General features: G+C 42.0%; 1 protein-coding gene across 1 annotated transcript in view; it reads left to right on the top strand.

Moving 5' to 3' along the window:
• Window positions 1-2464: 2464 nt before the first annotated feature.
• The window catches only part of Pcolce2 (procollagen C-endopeptidase enhancer 2), a 58047-nt gene continuing 37175 nt past the window's right edge, over window positions 2465-23336 (top strand). The window contains exons 1-2 of the mRNA XM_026385014.2: window positions 2465-2752; window positions 3715-3823. Of these exons, the coding sequence (XP_026240799.2) occupies window positions 2673-2752; window positions 3715-3823 (189 nt within the window). The 5' untranslated portion in view covers window positions 2465-2672. The remainder of the gene's footprint in view (window positions 2753-3714; window positions 3824-23336) is intronic.

The following is a 23336-nucleotide window of genomic DNA, read 5'->3' as shown; positions in this document are numbered from 1 at the left end:
TCCTTCTGTTTTGTTACTGAAGCAACTCATCCAGGTCTTCATTTCTCCAAAAAAGCTCATTATTCTCCCCTTTATTTTAACATAGCTTGCATTCATTTTATGAAACTCTGGATCTTTTACAAAATCAATACTGCATTGTGATATAAATGCGCGTTAGATTTACATTGCATTTTCAGATATTTATAGGGTTGGTGAACTAATCAGAGGCCAATCAGCTAGACATACTAGACACAGCTAAATGATCATACTATGCAGCAAGGAATGCTTGAGTGGGGTCTAATTTTCAAGTGGTCAGTTCATTGGTGAATATTTCCATATTCCCATGACTTTGATTCTGCGCCTGCTAACTGCAGAGACTGGATAGTATACATTCGGGATAACAAGGATCACTTTACATTTTGAGAATCTACCCTATAGCTTTTGTTATCGTCACCTCTCTCCTTTCCCACTGCCTGGAGCTCTGTGGCTCCCTGGCCATTATACTACTTTTGCATTGCAGAAGTCCAGAACCTGGTCTCAGAGAGATGAACCATATACACACATCATCAGAGTCCCCTTGGGTCTGCCTCAAATTTAACACATTAAACTTCTCGGGACAAGTAAGGTTTATAATTTTGGTTAGAACTGTAGTTCCAAGTCAAATATGTGTTTTTAAAAGCAAATAATATGAGTCTTAATAAACTTTTAAAATCACATGGTTAGATCAATGTCTTTCTTATGAGTCTCAACACAACATAATGATCGGTGTTAGAAGCCCAACTCTTCAGCAAGGATATGAACTCATTCTCATGCTATAAATTAGGAAAAGAAAACACCACTGCATATTTCTGTTCAAATAGTTTTCTATCTATTTAGGCATGCTTAATATTTTGTGCTTTTTATTTTGAATTTCAAAAACTTAGTTTAGTCCTAAGAATGAAGTATTTTCTGGCTATGAGGACTCCAAACCATTACCCAAACTGAATTGCACAATATTTTCACTTTGTAATTTCAAACTATGAACTTTTTAATAAACTATCATCTAAAACACTTATGCTATTGGGTAGCTTATTCTTGAAATGTGTGCAAAATAAACAATCGCTTATTTTCCTCTTTGTCGTTCTAAAGAAATTTTTATTGAGTTGAGGGTGTAAGTTTCAGGATATAATGCAGCTTGCCAAATTCTGTAATCCCTTGTTTAAAAAATGTAATACAGGGTGTGGTGCCTTTAGGGAACTCTTCAAAAGTTGTAGTTTATGTGTTATTTTTTTCCTTCACTTTTTAAAAATGCTAAGATAATCTGAAAGTTGCAGGGAAGTTCTGATTACTAGTATAGACTCTTGGGTTTTCCATTACTAAAAAGTCAGGTTACTTTCTGTAACCAGTTTTACCTATTTCTTTGTCCCAAGTGTTTATATTCTTAACATTACAAGCACATCACTAGAAATGAATTCTTGACAAGTTTTACTTTAATGCTTATATTTTTTCTTAAAAAGGTGAAAATATTTAGAGGGAACAGCAGAAATCAGGCATGAAATTAAGTTGTAGCTCCCATGGGTAGTATGGGTATTGAAAATCTCAATTCATCCATTCTATTTTTGTTATTCTTTTATTAATCCCTATCATTGGGAAGAACTTACCAAATATAAAGGTTTAAAATTATTTTCATGTAATTAAATAAAGGAAAGACTAGATTCCACAAGGCTAGAATTGTTCTTTTTGGAAAAACAACTTCTCTGTACAGCTTAACTCATCAATACTAAAGAAAGAAATTGGAAAGCTTCTTTCCCAACTGTTGGATAAACTCTTCTAAAAACAGAGAGATGCCAGCAGAGAAACACTATTTCCAGAACATAACATGGGCTGGTGAGATTAGGTGATTCGGCTTCCGCCCTGATTATTTGATATTTAATGAGAATTCACTCACAAATCGCTGGCTTGAGATGGTTGATTTGAATCCCCCCACAAAAAGTATCTCCCTCTTTATTTTCAAGAACAGGAAAAACAGAAAATGTACTGAGATTGTGTATGTCTAAGGTAAAAGAATAAGACCCGGAGTTAAAATATGATGGAATGTCTTTGCTTTCCTCTTGGATCTGGATGTTCGAAGGCGACAAAACAGGGAACCCCACGTTTTGCAGCAATCAGCTAAGTATAAAAATGATATTTTGTAAAGCAACTATTGGGGGGGGGACACTCTCCAAAGCAAACCAAGACGCTCACCATGGATGATCCATGGATGGAGGAGCCAAGCCCGCCTGGGTACCACTCGGTCCCCATCCTTCTCCCCGCAGTCCCCGCGGTGGGTCCCGGGGCGCACGGAGGAGACGCCCGCCCGCCCGCCCCAGGGGAGGAGGCGGCTCTGGCCTGGGAGCCGCCCCTCCTGCCGCCGGAGAACAAACGGGATATTCAGCAGTGGCCTGTGGCTGCCAGAGCAACTCCTCAGGGGAAATGGAGCGTCGTCAGACGGCACTGTGATCGCCTATAAAAGCGCCCCCGCCCCGCCGGCCGCAGCGCACTCGGGGTACCTGGCTGCCCGCGGCGGCGAGCGAGCGAGCGCGGAGAGTGAGGGCTCCCGGGCCGCAGCGAAGCCGGGGAGCGCGCCAGGGTCGATGCCAGCGGGGGTGTGAGCCCCGGCGGGTGCAAAGCGGGGTGCGCGCCGGCGGGGTGGAGCCCGCGCGTCCACACCGGCCATGAGGGGCGCCGGCGCCTGGGCCCCGCTCTGCCTGCTGCTGGCCGCCGCTCGGCCGTCCCGGCTGCAGCCCCCGGAGAGGTAACACGACCCCCGCCCTCCCGCTCCCCTGCAGCCTCGCGTGCCGCCCCTCTCCCCGCGCTTCGGAGAGCCCGGACCGCCCTGCGCTCGCCCCTATGCCGAGTGGGCTCCGCGTGGACCCGTGCCCGGGCTCAGCAGCTGGCCCGGCCACCACGTGGCGGGGGTAACTGACCTGCCTCTCCTCTCCCCGAGTATTTAAGGGAGCAGAGGGAAGTACCAGGGCCCACATCTGTGGCCTCTGCTTTGATTGCTGTTTTTGCTCCAGAGGCTTTGCCCAGGGATGAAAACCCAAGGGGAACCCAGAGAGCTGCTCCAAAAAGTTAACTCTTTGCCACCCTTTGGACGGCTCCAGGATCTGGGCTGAGAGAACCAAACCAGGGCCAGTCTTGGCACCTCCTCTTCCAGTACCTCCATCAACATCAGCCTTCCTTTTCAATGGGAGGCGCCACCAATGGCCAAGGATTTTCAGAAGAGGGGAGGAGACCTAGGCATGGCTCCAAATCTGGGAACTTCAAAACTTTAATATTAACTAATTGCTGGCTATCCTTAAAACCTTGAGCCTCACTCAGCCTGGCTCTCACCACTTCTCCCCCTCTCTCCAGTTAAGCTGATCCACTAACCATTTTTTCCTACAAACTTGAATGTACCCTGGAGGACCAGGTTTTATAAATGTATATATATATATATATATATATATATATATATATATATATATATATATATTCCTAGGTAAATGTATTCCTAGGCGATTATGATGGAGACAGATGGCATCTGGTCTGAGCGCTTGATCAGGCTGTAATTTAAATATTCTGAGAGCCAGCAGCTTTCAGATCCATGATCTGGTGCAAGCAAGTATTAAACCATATTAACTCTCATCCATTTCAGTACATCTTTCTGAGGGTGACATTAGATTGTTAAACCATGCTTCAAATTAAGTATTCTTTCCTCTTTTATTTTCACAGACCTGTTTTCACATGTGGTGGCATTCTTACTGGAGAGTCTGGATTTATTGGCAGTGAAGGTTTTCCTGGAGTGTACCCTCCAAATAGCAAATGTACTTGGACAATCACAGTAAGCATTTTTTAAAAAGGTATTCTCTTGAAAGTGGGCATTGGAAGCAGAGTAAGGCAGTTGCTTTTTCTCTCTGGTGTGAGGATTTGGGTTAGAGGCAAATGCCTGAATAAATGAAATGTTGGATTTACTTCAACTATTTGGGAGATTTTTATTAAGAGATCTAGTGGTGTCCTGCATTAGCGATTAGAAAGGGCTCAAGATAATGCTTGAAGGAATAAATTCTTAAAGCAGATGTGTTTCTGAGAACCTAGCCTGACTCAGTTGAATTTTATGGATGCCTGATGAAGGCTATTTTCAGTCAAAGGTCTGTCTAATGACCTCTGGAAGTTAGTTATTTCTCATAGCTGCATAAATTCCCGGTGGGAAATAAAAGATCAAAGATATTGCTATGACTACTTCATACCCACTAGGAAAAGAAAATAGAGAGAGGAGGCAAACACACACACACACACACACACACAAAAAAAAAAACACAACAACACTTTATGTCCCTGGACGGAAGCCACCAATAAAAGCAATCTAAGAATAGAGAATAATAATAATTGGGGCAGGGGACTGGAATACTAGATTATGCTGAGTCAAGATCAGAAGCTGGATCTTGAAACAACTAGTGTTTTAAAAAGGGTATTTAGAGTCAGCTGGATTGTGTTATCTTTGTAGTCAGCGATTGCTATCTTTATTTTTGTTGTTGAGAAGTTGTTTGGTAATTGAAAACATTGGTTCCCTGAGAGCTTCCTTTAGTCAGGCAGCGCCACCCACAGATTCTGATTGTAAGAAATAGCTACTTCTGACTGTGTAAACTAGCATTTACTGTGCCAGGTGGTTAACACGCATAATCTCACTGAATCCTCAAAACCACTCTAATAAGGTATTATTATCCCCACTTTATAGATGGAGAAGCTGAGCCCTCAAACAATTATAGAACTGACTTGATAAGTCCTACTTTATGTAAAGTGAAACCTGTCCTTTAAGGAAGCATTCCCACTAGGAAGGTCACTTGCAGAGGGGCTGGGGTTGTGGCTCAGTGGCAGAGCACTTGCCCAGCATGTGTGAGGCACTGGGTTCGATTTTTCAGCACCACATCATATAAATAAATGAACAAAATAAAGCTCCACCAACATCTAAAAATAATTTAAAAAAAAAGAAGGTCATTTGGCAGGCAGATATGAGAGGGCCTCCTCTGTAATGTAAAACTCAGCTCTATGTGCATTCATGCCCTCCTATAAAACGTCAGCCACCTGATGAATTGGTACAGATTTCATTGTTTTTACAGCACATGGAGCCAGGAGAGAATAAGACATAAAGATTAGCTTAGAAATATTGATATTAGCATAAATGTGAAATAAGTCTCTGAAAGTAACTCATAAAAATAACTTGTTTTTCATATTATAGCTGCGTTTTAATTGTAATTAAGTGCTTGCAAGTTTAAAATGATATGAGAAAATTATTAGCCCAGAGGCATCACGGGCTTAACAAGTTGAAATTCATGGTTGCCAGGTGTTTTGCAGGACAGTGTTGGTGTGGCCTGAAACCTTGGCTGGGGGCTGGGGAGGAGGTTGTCCAGGCAAGATTTTCCTTGACAAAGGAGGGATTTGCCTCTGGAGAGGCCTGTGGCCTCATTCTTCTGTGTGGAGACAAAGGAGGTGTATGTTGCTTCATTTGAAAAATGAGGTGAAAGCTATGAGCCTGTTCCTGGAGTCCCAGAGGTCTGACCCTGGGGGTCCCAACAAACCAGATACAGCCACAAGCCACCTGGAGAGTTCAACTGGAGAGATACATGATGGTAAAGTAGGAAAGGAATGTAGTCAGTGTGGCCATAGGGGAGGAAAGGGGAAGGGAGGGAACATGCCTTGTCAAACTGATTGGTCAGACTGTGGCCTGGTGGATCCTTATCTCAGGTCTGGTTCTTTGAGGTTCTGTGGCACCAGGGAAATCTTTATTGCTTGAGGGAGCAATTTTGTTCCACCAGAGGTGGTCTGCCTATGAGGCTGGCTCTTATTGGAACCTGGGCTAAGCCAAGGAGAAAAGATTCAGAAAGAACAGGCCACAGAGCAAAGTGGAGTCAGGCAGGACTCTCCGAAGGGCCCAACTTTAAAGGAAGCCGTGTTACAACCTCAGCAGACCTCTCTGATTTCAAATTCTCCTCCCAACCCTCCCAGGATGGATCTTTAAATCTCAGGTTTATTGTAAAGACAAAATCATTTTTTTGGTGGTGGTGGGGGGCTGGAACTGGGGATTGAACTCAGGGGCACTCAACCACTAAGCCACATCCCAGTCCTATTTTTGTATTTTATTTAGAGACAGGGTCTCACTGAGTTGCTTAGCACCTCCCTTTTTGCTGAGGCTGGCTTTGAATCGTGATCCTCCTGCCACAGCCTCCCAGGCCACTGGGATTACAGGCATGGGTATGTAAAGACAAAATGAGACAGTGCATCTAAATCCCTGAAACTCAGAGCCTGTGGGGGAAGAAGTTTGATTTACCTCAAGAACATGTGGAGGAGGTGGTCAGTTGGAGCAGAACAAAGAAGGGGAACAATGGGATGAGAAGAAGCAAAAAAAAAAAAAAAAAAAAAAAAAAAGGAAGTAGAACCTTGGAGGCCAGAGTGAGGAGTTTGGATTTTGTTTTGGGTAAGAACCAAGGGAGGATTTTAAGCAGAGGAATGAGTCTGATTTTAAAAGATCATTCTGGCTGCTGTGTGGAGGTTGGATTACAAGGGGTTAAGAATAGACACGGGGAGACTGATTAGAAAGGTGACCAGGTATCCAGGAGGAGATGGTGGAGGAAATAGGAGGGCAACAGAGAAGATGAAGAAATGTGGAGCCCTTTGCCTCAGTGTTTTCTCAGCAGATCGGAGTGCTGTCAGAGTGTCCAGGCACCCGCTGAGGGCAGATGCACTGGTCCTGGCCCCTAGTATGGCCGCTGTTATGGACAGGGCTAGGCTCTGCTGGGGCCTTCTCCAATCCAGTCTCTAAAGTCTTCCTGAAGCTTGTTGGTCCAGTCCATTTTCCCGCCCCTCAGTCAGTAAACCAAGAATAGGGTCCCCACTGGATGATTCAGTGTCACTTTTGTCAAAACATCACAGCCACCTTTTTCTCTGACACATTTCTAAGATGTTTTTTTCCATCACACAGATGGGAAAATCTCGGAGTGGCCTTTGAACTTTGTGGCATGCAGTGGTGCACACCTGTAATCCCAGCTACTGAGGAGGCTGGGGCAGAAGGATTGAGAGTTCAAGGCCAGCCTGGGCAATAGCAAGACTCTGTCTCAAAAAGTAGAAGAGCTGCAGATAGCTTGGTGGTAGAGTGCCCCTGGGTTCAATCCCTGGTACTGGAAAAACACACACACATACACATGCACACACTTGCACACACATGCACACACACACAAACACACACACACACACATAATCAAAACACTTCATTTCCCTGAAGAGGGAAAGAAATATGCTTTTTAAACTCATCTGCCTCCCATTTCATTCTCCTGAACTGGACATGTGTTCCAACAAGGTGGCCTTCACCACCAAGTGGCTTTCGTTAAACTAAGCTATCAGTGGAGAATGTGGACAGTCTGGTTTTAGTGTCTATGCTTTGAGAAAGGTGAATACTAGTTGTCACAGCCAGACTTTCTAGCCACTCGTGTAGGACTTTCTGGTATGGAAGTTTAGCCTGCAGATTAGAAATTTAGATTTGCTCTTATTTTTACTTTGCCCACTGCTGGGGATTGAACCCAGGGCCTTACACCTGCAAAGCACATGCTGTCAGTGAGGTGCATTTCCAGCCCCTAGAATAGGACTTTGACATTTTTATAGCAATTTCTTGGACGGTTGCACTACCAACATTGGGTGTTTAATTACATAAAAGTTCATCTCCTCAATCAGACTCACCACACTTCAAGTGCTCAACAGCCACATGTGGATAGTGGCCGCCATACTGGACAGTATGTGAGTATTTCCATTATCACTAGAAGTCCCTTAGGACAGTTCAAGAGGATTTAGAGGTTAATTTTACTCACATAAACATGTTGAGCATGAAGTTGCTTCATGCCAGTCAGTTGCACTTCTGCTTTTCAAATGGGGAAGCTGATATTTGCCCTTTGTGCTTGTTGACGTTGTGATTGTAACTTAAACCTGTTGACTCAGCTATCTTTCTGGTAATAAATTCTCAATGGCCTCAGTTACCCTTAAGTTTTACTAATTAATTTTGCTGACTGTGTTCTTAAAAACGCACCACTTGACATTAAATCAGAAAATTTAAGAGTTAAGAAATAGCTAAGCATTTTGTAATCCATCATGAGAGTGACATTTTCTTAGTTTCCTGTAGGAGCTGTCTTTGGGGATTGTAATCCAAGGGGCATTTCCTACATTTGTCCTTTATATATGAGGGAGTGGGCAGGAAAGGAGGGTGAATTGACAGCCAAGGTCCTGTGGAACATGAGGACCCAGCCTTCTAAGAAAGCTTGGAAAAGTCACCCTAACTGACTTAAGGATAAGACCGGCCTGTGCCAAATCCTGCAGCAAGACAGGGAACTCCAAACATGAACTGACTACCATCGGGACCTCCTGCGGCAGTGGTTCTCCTGCAGGCCAGGATTGTGTGCAGAGGGCATTAAGAGATCTCTAGACCCTTAAAGGAATTGGGCCACCATCAGTCAGAACATGGCTGGTGCCTTTGGGCTCACTGCAACGTGGGCAAGAATGCTTTTCAGGAGTTGCCAGACACAGTGCCAGAGACACACAGGTGACTGTACAGGCAGTGTGAGATGGGGTGCTGCCTGCTAGAGGGGGAGCCAGACGGAGTGGGCAGTGAGACAAAATCCAGCAGGCACCTTGCATTCCCAGCTCCATAGCCCTGGGTGTGAAGACCACCAGTTCATATAGACTCATTATGGATTCACAGCACCCTTGGCAACTAACCACGCCTCTGTTTCTTGGTCTTTTCGCCTATGACTTCTTCATTTTATAATCCCCATAGTAGAGTCAGAGATACATATTAATGATTTGATCCAAACCAAATATGTTCTTTTAGGGAAAAAATAGACATTAACACTAAAATAATCTTGCGAAAGCAACTCTATTCCGAGTCTGACTTGAGCTCTATTTGGTATGGATGGCTAAGTGGGATCGACCAAACTTTTATTTACAGCAACTGCAAATTTAAAGGAAATTTAAAGCCCAGAGCTTTCTAAGAACTCTCCTTAATCTGAATCTGGTGTATAGGAATTGTTCTTTAAAATTGGTTTCTGAACTTAAAACCAAATAGAACAGTAAATGTGCAAGACAGTAGCTGTTATTATCTCACCAAAGCAGCAGTTGGCATATAGAGATTGGTGTAAATAATTTCGTTCTTAGATTTAAAGCTGAGCATATTTTAAAAATCAGTTTTTAAAATGAGGTAAGCCATGTATATAGTCCTGTTGTCTTGAATCATTATTGAAATTACAAGGTTTATATTTGTTTTTTATAATCCCTCCCATATTTCCAAAAATATCTTAAAAGTACTGAAGTTAGCCAGTTAATTAAGATTTTAATTATTATTTTTAGCATAAATCTGACTTGAGAAAAATCAGCAAATACTTGAGCAATTTCAAATTTAGTTTTCAGGCCCCACCTAGAAAACAACCTTTCATCCCTTTGACTCTGAAGTAAATAATGTGGGAGGATCAGAAAATCTTATTAGTCAGAGTTAAGAAGAAAATTTGGCAATACAGTCTGTCCTGTTTAGGCCAAAAGTATGTGAATTTCTCCTCATTTAGCTACTTCAGGCAGAAGATGAAAAGCATAAACTGGAATAGAAAGAACTTCAAATTTCCTACCTAATGCATATAGTATAATTTGATAACTACTTGTTTTTCTCTCCTGCCAGAATTTAACATACTTGTTTATATAGATCAGAGTACTAAAATAATAATGTATGTTTTTGAGTTCAATTAATGTTGAATCATTTAATTTCATTTGCAGGCAATTATCTGAGGTTGTATGCAAGATAAGCATTAATGTGCCCATGTCACATTTAGGGAAACTGAGGCCTAATGATTTTCTATCTTGCATAATATCATCATGTTTGTAAATGGTATGAAAAGACTTAGCACAATATATTCTGACTCAGTAATACAATTACACTCATACACTTATTTATCAAATATATAAACATTCACCAAAATTTATAGAGTGCCAGCTATGGTGTAGGCATTGTGATGGGCCCTGGGAGCAAAAAGACAGGGAATAGTTTCTGCCCTCAGTGAGCCTGTAATCAATGTACTAGGGAGTAGACAAGAGAACCAGTAACAGTTGTGTGTGTGAGTTATGTTGGTGCTCACCGTAGGTAGTTTTATGTGTTGACAATTTGGAGTAGACCTTTGTAAAAGCTTTATTTGACTTCACACAGGCCTTGATATTTCTGAGTATACCTAATAAGCAATTATATAAGCCAGGCAGGGTGGTTCACACCTGTGATACCAGCAGCTTGGTTAAGAGGATGGCAAGTTCAACACCAGCCTCAGCAATTTACCCAGGCCCTGAGCAGCTATCTCAGAATGAAAAGGGGTGGGATGTGGCTCATTGGTTAAGTGCCCCTGGGTTCAGTCCCCAGTACCAAAACCAAAACACAACAAAAAACACCCCCCCCCAAAAAATCAATTATATAAAAGTATTTCTGTACCCTTGCCCTGAGGGTAATTTTGTGACTTTGTTGTGTTAAAGTCATCATAGGAATCCATCCCCCAGAAGGCTGATTACATTTAAACTGGCTGATTAAACTTAAACAGCATTCACATTTAATGGAAAGAACTCGTAAATTAAAAATATGAGTGGGATTTATGTCTTTGCAATAACTTGAATGGCTTCGTGAGAAGAAAGCTAGCAGGGGTGGGCATGGGTTTGTGTCAAAATTCAAACATAGAGCGATGCTCTGGTCAGTCAGTGCCAGGTATATAATTTGAGAAAACAAATAATGAATTGAGGCAGGAACTCAACGTTTAAGTCACTTAATTATACCTGAGGGTGCAGCGCAAGGGGTTCTAAAATTACTGTAACTATGATTTTGTCTGGTGTAACCACAGCAGGATAGATAGGGGAATGGAATTTTGGCCTTAAACACATATTTCCTGGCTTTAAACTATACATAGGATTTAGAATTATATAGAGATTGAAATTCCAATCTTAACTGTTTTTTTTTAAATGAACGTATATATCTATTTTACTAAGCATAGTTATTTCAACTGCCTGAATAGTAATTTAAGATGCTGTGTTAATTCATTGACACTTAAGGAAAGTGACAATGAATATAATTAACAGAAAATGTTTGCATATCAAAGCTTGAGAACTGTATGAATGGGAGTAGAGCCTACAGCTGGGTTTTTTGTTGTTGTTGTTTGTTTGTTTTCATCAAAAGTGCATCACTGGAAACTTATGACCCTTAGGACACATCAGTAACCCAGTTAGGCTTTGGTGGAGAAGACACTGGAAGCTGGAAGTGTCCCTGCCACCCTGACTCCTCTGGGAGGCAGGGCCAGATGCAGCCTCTATCAGTGATCCAGCAGGTGACATTTTCCCACTGGGGCCTCTGTCCCCCTTTTACTGATTGTTTATTCTTCTGCTTGCTTTTGAGGCCTCTGGTCCTTGTTTTCATTTTGTTTTCCTCTTGATTCTTCACATGGAAACCAAGTATGTTTTTATTGATTGAAAACCTGATGCTCTGTAAATATGTTTATTTGTACTGCTTATATTTTTAGTGCCGCATTCAGGCAGAGGAAACCAATAGAGAAGAAAACATAAAAATGGAGTCTTCCATTGGGTTTTTTCTTTCTACAAGAGATTCTCTTTGACAATTATTCAGAAGCAAAAACCCTCTCCTTCCTGAAACACCACTGTCAATTTAAAAATGTGTCAAGGAGACACATTTTTAAAAGGCAGTGTAAGTGGAGAAGGCAACCATAGAGGTAAAGCACTAGAATGAAATTTTTTGATATTTTATGAATATATATTTTACGAATATATTTATGATATTTTATGAATATATAATATTTATGAATACCATTCCTTGCCTCCCTCCAGAGTTCAATTCACTGAGCAAATTTGAATTGTTCCATACATTTGCAAATTTCTTACAAATGTTCAGTTTAAAAAGATGGTGTCCTCACTTGTCGGTTGCTTTTTGTTGAAGACCAGAGAAGTATTTAGAGGGGTCCTAGTTCCAAGGCTAGGTTTTGTGGGTTTTTTTCCCCCCACATTGTCCTGCTTAGTTAGGAAGGTGCACTGTGGACAGCTGCTGTCCCGGGTTCCTTGCACAGAGAAGCGTTTTATGTGTGAGTTATTGTCCTTTGATCCCATGGAAACGGGAATCATTACCCTCTCCTCACACAGTTGTAGCTCGTAATGTCACAGCTTTATCAATAGTGGCTGTGGTGCTTTGGGGTCCCCTTGAATTTCTAACTCTAGGAACTTGGGAGAAAAGAAGGATTTTCTTCAAATACATTATTTGTTAGCTCATGAGAGTCGGTGTGGCAGGTCCTGGAGAACTAGAATAAACATCCAAAAATAAATGGAACACCCGCAGAGAGGTGGGGAGCCGGAATGAAAACTGCTCAGAGCACTAGCCCTGCCTTGCTTTCACCGCCTCCCTGCAAGGCACTCCCGGGCACTGCACATAATCAAATAGTGTTTTCCAAAAACGTGAAGGGAGGTGAGATCAGTTAGGCAGAGATGGGACAGTGGAAGCCAGTGGCCGTTTTACTGCTGAGTGCTCCTAGCCATGGTTGATAGGGGTTTGATTGCTAGACACTGACCTAAAATCCCTGGGTTACTGTCAACTTCCTCTGAAGAAATCATAATTTATTAATTCACTAAAACTGGAAAGTACCTACCTAAGATCAGGTGCTGGATTGAACCCAGAAACAGTAGTCAGAAATGACTAACAGTGGCCACATGGTGACAGGGATCTTGGTGGAGGGTCATATGCATGGCATTCCTCAGTGCTTAGCAGAATGGGCTTTGGAGAGTCACAGTGACAGAGGTTTTAATCTCTGGCCGCTTACTTATTAAGTGATGAAGTTTCTGGAACTTTCTGAAGTTGGTATCCTGGATATCATGGTCCAACCTGTCCTGTGAGGTTGATGTGAGGATTGAAGTAAGTAGGAGACAAGGCCTCTGCACAGCGCTTGGTGGAGTCAGGCGCTCAATAAATGGTGGTGGTGGTGATTATTTTTTTAAATCTCTTTTCCAGAGCTGTAATGAGGAATGAAAATGTGGCATTTGTGTAGGACTTGTCTACAGGCCAGATTTTTCAAGCCGGATGGAAATCCCTTTGGGGCATGGCGAATTCCCATTGAAAATACCTGCTGCTGATCACTGTGCCCTTTCTTCATTTAAACATGAGCTTTCATAAAACTGTGCCCGCAAAAGAGCTTCCAAACCCTCCCTGTTTTGCCCAGCCTCCTCTACCCCAGCACCTACAGCGGGTGCCTCTTGACTTTTGGAACCAGGGAGTTTGGAAGCGGAGAAAAGATTATCAGTTAAAAATTAACAAATTAGGCTGGGGGTGTAGCTCAGAGCACGCAGGAGGACCTGGGTTCAATCCTCAGCATAGAAAAAGTAAGAAAAGAAATAAACATTGCAAATAACCTTGTATCTTTAGAGATGGAGATTTTTAATTCACCTTTGGAGTCCCAAATCACCAGAATGGTCCCCTCTAGTAACACAAACTAAAGACTTTATTCATTCATTCCTGATAGAGACATGTGGCGTGGTGGTTAAGCGTGAGTTCAGTTTCTGGAATTGTCCTGCCTAGATCCAAATGCCAGGTCCACTGCGGTGGTGGTGAGTCTCCAAAGATGACACTTGAGGTGCCACACCTGCTGGTTTTCTAGCATCCCCCATCGTTGAATCTGGGAGGGCCTGTGAAACAGACAGAATAAAGCAAAAATGACAATGCTTGACTTCTGGGGCTAGGGCATAAGAAGGCTTTCAGCTTCTGTCTTTGTTTCTCTTTTCTTTCTCTCTCTCTCTCTCTCTCTCTTTTTTTTTTTTTTTTTTTTTTTTTTGCACTGCTGGGGATCCAATCCAGGTCCTTGTACTACACCTCCAGCCCCTGCCTTAGTTTCTTCAAATTACACTCGGGAGGAAGCCAGCTGCCTTAGAAGGACCACCATTCTGTGATGAAGCTCAAGCTGGCTTCATGGAGAGAGATGCCCAGGCAGCCCCCATCAGTTTTAATGTTCTCAGCTGATTTGCAGCCCCATGAGGGAGGGAGTCATTGGAGTTCTATTGTGGTTAGGCCTTCAGATGACAATATCCTAGCTGCTAACTTGAGAATTGTTGCATGAGAAGTTAAGAACTCTCCAGCTGAAGCCAGTGAACACACAGAACCATAAAAAAAAATAAGAGCACATCATTGTTTGAAGCCTCTTGTACTGAGGTGTTATGTTATGCAACAGATTACCAAATCAATTCCTGCCTAGCAGTATTACCTTGGACTTTTTACTTAACTTCTTGGTTCCTCAGTTTTCTCATCTATGAAATGTGGATTACTCTACTCCCTACCTTCTAGGATTGTGTTAGGTGTTACATTCGTTATCACATATATGGTATTAAGATCAGTACCTAGTGCATGGTAAATACTCAAAAAATCATTATTATCTGTTCATGAAATATTCATGAAATACTTACTGAACATTTATTATGCATCAGGCCCTGTTTTATATTCTGGGCATATAGTTGTCTAGGTCCCTCTAACAGTGACATGTGAAAGCAGAACTGCATTCAGATTTAATATTGGTGTCTGGATGTTCACTTTCTAGTGTATAGAGGTGAACATTCTGGAACATCCTGAGGTGAAATGCTTATATGCTTTCCATGTTTACATCCTGTTACTCAGTTGAGCTATAACTGTATATTATACTCCTAGTATGTGCAAGAGTACTGTGAAGCAGTATTAATGTTGACTTTGAAGCATGTTGGTTTTATGTATAAAACCATCTGGGGTTGAGCTTGCAAGCAGTTAAACAGTGAAGTAAATTAACAGTTAACATTAACCAAAAGAATATATTCTGTTTAGCTAGTTAACTTTAGGAAAAATGTGATTTTTTCCTTTAGAGTCAACAAAGGCTAATGAAAATGCTGCTGAATGATAGATCATATCATAATTTTGACATTTGTAGAATTGTTGAGCTAGCATATATCACTCAGCCACCTTTAGTATTGCATTTGTTTTAGATATTTCATTCCATGTGGGTCATAAAACTTTTTGGGGAAAGTATTTTTATGAGGAGAATTTTTTACATCTTGTGAAGATGAATTAACAATAACATTCGTCATCCTGTTGATGATGATAGTGGGCTCTGATTTGTGATTTTTCCACATTTGCCCAAGATTTCAGTGATCATGGGGTGAAAGTGAAGGAGATGGATGTGGTTGTTTTGGGTTGTGGAGCCCTGCATCAGGAGGCAAGATTTTTTTTTTCCTACTTTGGGGTTCTTTTGTAAGCTATGGTTAGGAAGAGGGTACCACATTTATTGTGGATGCACCGAAAGAACGTTGGCATGGAGACTGATGGAACTTGGAGATGATGCAGTATTTACCAAGCACAGCTCTTCTGGGCACATAGAATACATCAGGGATCCCGGCTGTCTCTTACCCTGGACAGGCTGCACATAACCTGGCTTGTACTCTGAACAACAAAGAGGAGCCAACAAGGGGAAGGTAGGAGAAGCAGAGGCCATTGAGGGAAGAGTCAGGCAGATCTTGTAGGGCCTTGTGGGCCATTGTGAGTGCAATAGGAAGTCTATCCGTCGGAGCCCCAGTAGGAAACAGCACACTCAAAATACAGTGATTCAAGGGGTTAATCTGCAGAGGAACTCTCTGACAGGGCAGGAGGCCACAAATGATTATGTGGTGACATGGGACTAATTGGAGCCAAGCTGTCAGCACTTCTGGCTCCCAAGGGAGATGAGGGAGCTGTTACTAGAACCCAGGAGTCAGCACAAGATGACCTCATAGGGAAAGAGCCTTGGCCTGACTCTCTGTTTTCAATGTCCTACTGGTGCTTCCAAGGCCAGAAGCAACCAGAAGACAGATGTTGATGTGTGTGTTTATTCCTGGAGGTCAATCCCGGGAAGGCAGTAGGATGGAGATGGGGAGAGAGGGGTCCAGAGGGACAAATGGAATGTAGAGGGCACAAGGAGGTTGTATCAGGGTTCTCCAGAGAAGTAGAATCAATAGTAGATACATACATATGTGTATATATCACACATTTATAAATACGCACACGCACGCATATTTAATATGCACACATATGTACATATATAAAGACCTTTATTTAAAGAAATTAGTTTATGTGATTGTGGTATTGTGGAGGCTGGGATCTGAAATGCATAGGGCAGGCAGGGGACACTCAGTAAGAAGTGATGCTGCTTTCTTCCTCAGGGAAACCTCAGGTTTGTTCCACTTGTCCCTCTGAATTCCCTTCCAACTTATTGGACGAGGCCCACCCACATTATTGAGGATGATCTCCTTTATTTAAGGTCAACTGATTGCTGGGTACAGTGGCGCATGCCTGTGATCCCTGGAACTTGGGAAGCTGAGACAGGAGGATCTTAGATTCAAGTCCAGCCTCAGCAACTTGGCATGACCCTGTCTCAAAATTAAGAATAAAAAGGACTGGGGATGTAGCTCAGTGGTAAAGCACCCCTGGGTTCAATCACTAGTTCCAAAAATAAAATAGAGTCAGCTGATTATAGATGTCAAACACCTCCACAATATACCTTCACAACAGAACTTAGATTAGTGATTGATTAACTAGGAACCACAGTGCAGCCACGTTCACACTTCAAACTAACCTTCACAAAGCAGGGTTTTAAGCAGAGGGGTGACATAATGTGGCTTATGTTTTAAAAGGATCACCCTGGATGCTGTGTTGAGAATAGATCATGGGGTGTTAGGAAGCTGTTACTGTCACTGAGAAGTGGTAGCTGGACCATCGGGGGAGCCACGAAGATGGTGAGGGATGGTCAGTTGCTGGATATATATTTTAAATAGAGCCAATAAAATTTTTTGATGAGCAAAATGTGAAGTGGGAGAGAACATGAGGAGTCAGGGCAGAGCTTGGGCCTGAGCTGACTGGAAGGATGGTCCTGCTGTCGTCCGCTGTGTCAGGGGTCTGGTTTTGGGTGTTAACCTGAGCTGTGCATTAGCCCCTAAGTGGTGATGTCGCTGCAGAATGTCATCTAAATGCTTATATAGAGGAAAGAGGCCGCAGGTAATAGTTTGCTTCCTTTTCTTGAACCAGCTCTTTAGGAAATCATATGAAAATTAGAAAGGTGACCCATTGGCAGTTGGGGAGTCCCTGTCCCTAAAGTACGCAGTTCAAGATCTGAGTGTCTGTGCTCCACTGTGCTAGGTCTGCTGGCTGCTGAACAGAAAGGTTCTCAGACAAGCTTTGAAGTGGAGAATGGTAGATTGTGGGAAAAAATTGCTCTGTGCTGCACAGGTTATGTTAATGAAGATGTTTCTTCTGCTTCAAATGCCTGTGGAGTGTGTCACAGCAGGAAATCCCATATCTTGCCCAGCCTGGTTCAGAGCCCAGATGTCACTACTTTACCTTGAAAACAAGGTCTTGGGTTTTTGGGAGGTGGGACTGTGGCAGAAAGGGCTTGGTATGGGGAGTTTGGAGTGTTTCCAGCACTCGATGTTTTCTTCACTCTCCAGAGAATTCAGTTGATAACAGGATGGGGCATATCTTCACACCACACCCAGATGTTGCAGCAAAATGTGAAAAATGCTTCCTAGAGATAAATTGTATCGGAGACAGAATCAGGAATCCAAATGCTGTTCTTGCCCAAGTTGAAACTCACCTTTTAAGATCTCAAGCGTGATTCTGTCCACCAACCTGACATTTTACAGAAGGTTGAGTTCATGAGGAAAAAATGACCCATCACTTCCGGGTCCTTATTTGATTTGACTCTCCAGAACCATCTAAGAAAGCCGGCAAACACTGCTTCCATTCTTTTTTTGTTTTGTTTTGTTTTTAATTTTCTTTTTGTAGTTGTAAATGAACAGTATGCCTTTATTCTATTTGGTTTTTAAAATAATTTTTTAAAAATTTTGATAGATTTTTATTTTATTCATTTATATGTGGTGCTGAAATTGAACCCAGTGTCACATATGCTAGGCAAGTAGTGCCACTGAGCCCCAGCCCCAGCCCACTGCTGTCATTCTTGACTTCTTATTACTGTGGGTTAGAATTTTCCAGTTTGTAGAGGAAGAGAGTAAAAGATAAAACTGATTGCCTTTTTTTTTTTTTTTTTTTGGTACTGGGGATTGAACTCAGGGACACTCGACCACTGAGCCACATCCCCAGCCCTATTTTGTATTTTATTTAGAGACAGGGTCTCACTGAGTTGTTTAGTGCCTTGCTGTTGCTGAAGCTGGCTTTAAACTCGAGATCCTCCTGCCTTAGCCTCGAAAGCCCCTGGGATTATAGGCATGTGCCACTGTGCCCTGCTTGATCACCTTTGAGACTATTACCAAATGGATTAACCTGTGTTAGAAGTACTCCTCTTGCTCATGTGACCGTAGTACTGTGTTAATTTTAAGACAGTGGTATGAATTTGATGAGGTTTTAAAAACGGAGCCTAACACTGATGGACTGTGTATATATCAATATCCACTAAGTGGTCCTTGGAGGCTGAAAGTTTCAGAAACACCATCTTAGATGATGGTGCTGTAAAGGGAAGAAGCCCTACTCAGCCTTTGTCCTTTCCTTAGAGCCCAGCATGTGACCTGACACATAGTGGATACAGTACTTAATAAATATTTTATTATGGAAAAAAATTGGATAGCCTTCATGGGAGAAATGAGAGGACTACCATCTTCTCTTCTGTCCCCTGCCCTTCCCTCAAGGGACTCACATTCTTTTGAGAAGAGTTTACAGCCAGCTGTTTCATTACTCAATTTTATTATTACTATTATTTTTAATTTTTTAATATTTATTTTTTACTTTTCGGCGGACACAACATCTTTGTTGGTATGTGGTGCTGAGGATCGAACCCGGGCCGCACGCATGCCAGGCGAGCGCGCTACCGCTTGAGCCACATCCCCAGCCCTATTTTTTTAATATTTATCTTTTAGTTGTAGTTGGACACAATACCTTTATTTTATTTACTTATTTTTATATGGTGCCGAGGATTGAACCCAGGGCTTTGCACATACTAGGCACACGATCTACCGCTGAGCCACAACCCCAGTGCCCATTTCTCAATTTTAAATCCTTCAGTTTTCTCAGACATCTCAATACTTTTCTTTTTTGAGGTACTAGGACTGAACCCAGGGGCTCTATCACGGAGCTACATCTCCAGTCCTTCCTCTTTTATGTTGAGACAGGCTCTTGCCAAGTTGCAGAGGCTTCTCTCAAACTTGCTATCCTCTTACCTCAGCCTCCCCAATAGCTGAAATTCAGGGTGTGTGCCACCACATCAAGTTCTTTTTCTCATATGGAAACAAGAACTGCAAGTTGGGCTGGAGCTATAGTTCAATGATGCAGTCCATGTTTATCCTACACAGACCCTGAGTTCCAGCCCCAGCACTGCATACGTAAAACGTCACAATCCTCTATGACAGTTCTGCTTTTGTTCCTTTGTGAAACTGTCGGATTAACTATTGGTCAATTCTTCCTTCTTTCTTCCTTCCCACCTACCTACCTTCTTTCCTTCCTTCCCTCCCTCCCAACCTTCTTTCCTTCCTTCCTTCCTTCCCTCCCTCCTTCCTCCTTTCTTTCTTTGATGGGGATCACACCCAGGGTCTTGTACATGCTAGGCAAGTCCTCTGCACTGAGCTATATCCCGGGCCCAACCACATGAGTTATTTATACATGGAGTGGCTGTTGATTACGGATGCAGTTGGTAAAATTAATAAAACAGGATATATTAGATGTGGCATGTAATAAATAACTGGGTTCTTATGATAGATAACAGGATGATAGGATATAAGTAAAATTTTTTTACAATTTGTTATGCAGATGCATATCATTTTTTCAAACTTCTCCTGACAGGTTTCAAGTTTGCAGTCATGTGAATGTCACTTAACCAGCAGCTTTGCTGTGATAGATAATAATAATTTTAACCATCAGTCACTGAGCATTAATTAAGTGGCCAGCGCTGCTCTGAACTCAGTGGATTGCTAGCTGTATATTCGCACCTCCTGCCCGGCACTCTTGTTTCTCTGTTTTATTTTAGGCATAACTTACATACAGTGACATGCACAGACCTAAATTTGCAATTCCCTGAGATTGATGGATGCATGCACCTGTGTAACCCCAACCATGGCAGGCATTTCCAGAGCAGAAGAGTTCCTTTTGTTACTTCCCAGCCCATTCATCCCTTCTCTCGAGGGGCAGACAGCATAGATTAATTTTTCCTGTTCTAGAACTTCATAAAATTGAGGTACTCTAGAAAAGTATGTGCTTCTTTATTTCTTGATCATTTTTATGCACCAGAATGCTTTTTTGGTTTATCTGTGTGGTTGCAGGTGCCAGTGATTTGCTCCTTCTGTTGCTGAGTATGATTCCATGGTGTGGCGGTGCCACAGTTGGTTTGTGCTTTCTCCTGTTGATAGGCATTTGTGTTTTTTTCCAGATTTGGGCTGCTATGAACATTTTTTTTTAAATGTATTTTTATCCATACGTGCTTCTTTTTCTCTAGGAGTTTCTGAGTCTTGGGATCAGTACGTTGTAACTTTTTGAGAAATTGCTCGTCCGGATTCCAAATGGGTTGCCCATTTTACACCCCCACCAGTAATGCGTGGAATTTCTATTTGCTCCACATTCTGGACATTTTTGTTTGTTCCCAGTGGTGGGGATGGAACCCAGGACCTTGTGCATACTAAGCAAGCCTTCTACCACTGCATAGCACCCCTGACCTTAATCATCAGGCTTTTAAATTTTAGCTGTTCTAATGGGTGTTTAGTAATATTTAATTGTGATCTTAGTTTGCACTTCCCTGATGATAGAGATTGAACTCTTTTATGTATATATTACTCTTAGTGAAGTGTTTGTTCTTTTGCCCCTGTTTTTATTGGATTATTTGTCCTTTATCATCAAATTGTAATTCATTTATTCTGAATACAAGTTCCTTGTCAGAAACACGTATAGCAAGTATTTTCTTCCCACGAGTGGTTTAGCTATTTGTTTCGCCATCATGTCTTTTGATTAGCAAAAATTGAAAAAAAAAAGGGTGGGGGGAGTATTGAACCCTGGGGCACTTTACCACTGAGGTACATTCCCAGATCTTTACATTTTTTTTTTTTTTTAAATTTTGAGACAGGGTCTCAAAATCAGCCCAGGCTGATCTTGAACTTTCGATGCTCCTGCCTCAACCTCTCAGTCCAGTCACTGTGGTTACAGGTGTGCACCACCATTCCCAGCGAAATTTAAAAAATTTTGACATCAAATTTACCAGTTTTTACTCTTGCAGTTAGTTAGTGCTTTCTTGCCATCCAGGATTGCAAAGATATTCTTCTATGATCTTTTTCTAAAATATTTATAATTTCAGCTTTTACATTATGTCTGTGATCCATCTCACATTGATTTTTGTATGGTATGAGGTAGAGCATCACCATTCATATTTTTCTATGGAGGTTTCCAGTTTTTGTTTTTGTTTTTTTTTAAAACACTTTTTGGAAGATTGTCCTTTCACCCATTGTCATAGTAGGAGATTTTATTTATTAATGGATTGATTGATCATGGGACCTGGCTCACACAATTGTGTAAGCTAAGAAGTCCCATCATTTGCTGTCTGCAAGCTGGAAAACCTTGTGGCATAAGTCGGTCTGAGCCTCAGGCCTGAGAACCAAGGGGCTGTTGGTATAAGGTCCAGAGTCCCAGTAGAGGGCCAGGGGCTCCAGTGTCTGAGTGCAGGAGAAAATGTATGTCTGTGCCCTTCTTGCTCCTTTCTGTTCTGTTTGTGTCCTTGCTGGGGTGGTGGATGCCAGCCTTCGTGGGTGAGGGTGGATCTTCTGAACTCCTTCTACTGACTCAAATGCTCATCTTTTCCAGAACTGCCCTAACAGTCACACTCAAAAATAATGTTTTTCCAGCCCATGTGGGAATCCCTCAGCACCATCAAGCTGACACATAAAATGAACCATCAGACTCATCGAAGTGCTTTGATACTTTAGCCAAAAATTAATTGACCATATCAGTGTGGGCCTGCGTTTGGACTATTATATTCCATTGATCTAATCGCTTATCCTGACTGTTTTTCTGTTGCTTGCAGGGAGTCTTTTGGACATCGTTATTATAATGATACCGATGAACAAATTAAGTGAATCGTATTCTTTAAAAGGGAAAAATTAAGCTGTAGATTAAAAGGCCTGAGTGTATCTACATTTCCTTTCTTCCTACCCAGTCACATCAATTATTCAAAGCTCTCTGTACTTACTTTGATTTTGCTGGTATATTTATACAAGTTAACATATTGACTACATAATATCTGTATTTGCAGTTATTTCTACAACTTCCCCATATATTTTTGTTGTTGGTGGTGGTTTGTTCAGTTTTGTTTTTTCATAGGGGAGATTGAACCCAGGGCCTCATGCATTCTAAATATATACTCGACCACTGGGCTACACCTCCATGTAGTTTAATTTTTGCTCTTTCATATTGTCCTCTGAAAAGCAGTGAGAAGCCCTCTCTCCTTATCAGGGGGTTGCTTTTTTAACAAATCTCTGTAAAAATTATGATTGATCCGAAAATTGACAAATCAATTATGATTGTCCCTGGCCAGTGCAATCTCCAGGAGATGCTGTCATGAGCATCTGTTGTTATATGTTAGGGCAGCGTCACTGCACTGTTTGGGGTGCCTGGCCTCTTGTTCTTGGGCATAATATGGCTGCCTGAAACCAGATTTGCAGTGCAGCTCAGATGCTCATCTTTATCACAAGCTAAGTTTTGATGCTTTTCGATTTGTATTGGAAAAGTCTTTACAGGATTAACCCCAACATAAAAATGTCTCAAGATTTGAATAGACATTTCACCAAAATGATAGGTGGTGAGTGGGGAATAAGTGCATAAAGAGATGTCTAGCATCGTTAGTCCTTAGAGAAACACAAACAAAACCCACTGTTTGGTACCATTTCACACCCACTAGAATGACTATAATCAGAAGATAGATAATAGCAAGTGTTGGTTGTTAACTATGTGGAGAAATTCTTGTACACTGCCCGTAGGAATGTAAAATGGTGCAGACACGTTGGAAAAGTTTCTTTTAAAGTTAAACATTTACCATGTGAACCAACAGTTGCCCGTGAGGTTAAGAACTGGAGTTATGTTTGAATGCCTTTGTAGGAACAGACACCCTCCCAGGGTCCCTCCTTTACCCCGGCCAGCAAGGAGGAGCCTCCCTCTCACTTCCCCTCTCTTCTCCCTCTGTCATAAAAGGTTATGCTTCTACTCTGGGAATCAGAGGGCTCTGGACTTGGCAACTGCCAAGTGTACCGGAAGAGGCCAGGCCAAGGTGCAGCACTAA

The sequence above is a fragment of the Urocitellus parryii genome, chromosome 2 (genome assembly GCF_045843805.1).
Source record: "Urocitellus parryii isolate mUroPar1 chromosome 2, mUroPar1.hap1, whole genome shotgun sequence".
NCBI classification, from domain to species: domain Eukaryota; kingdom Metazoa; phylum Chordata; class Mammalia; order Rodentia; family Sciuridae; genus Urocitellus; species Urocitellus parryii.
The sequence above is the reverse complement of the archived record's forward strand: the minus strand, read 5'-3'. Positions and strand labels throughout refer to the sequence as shown.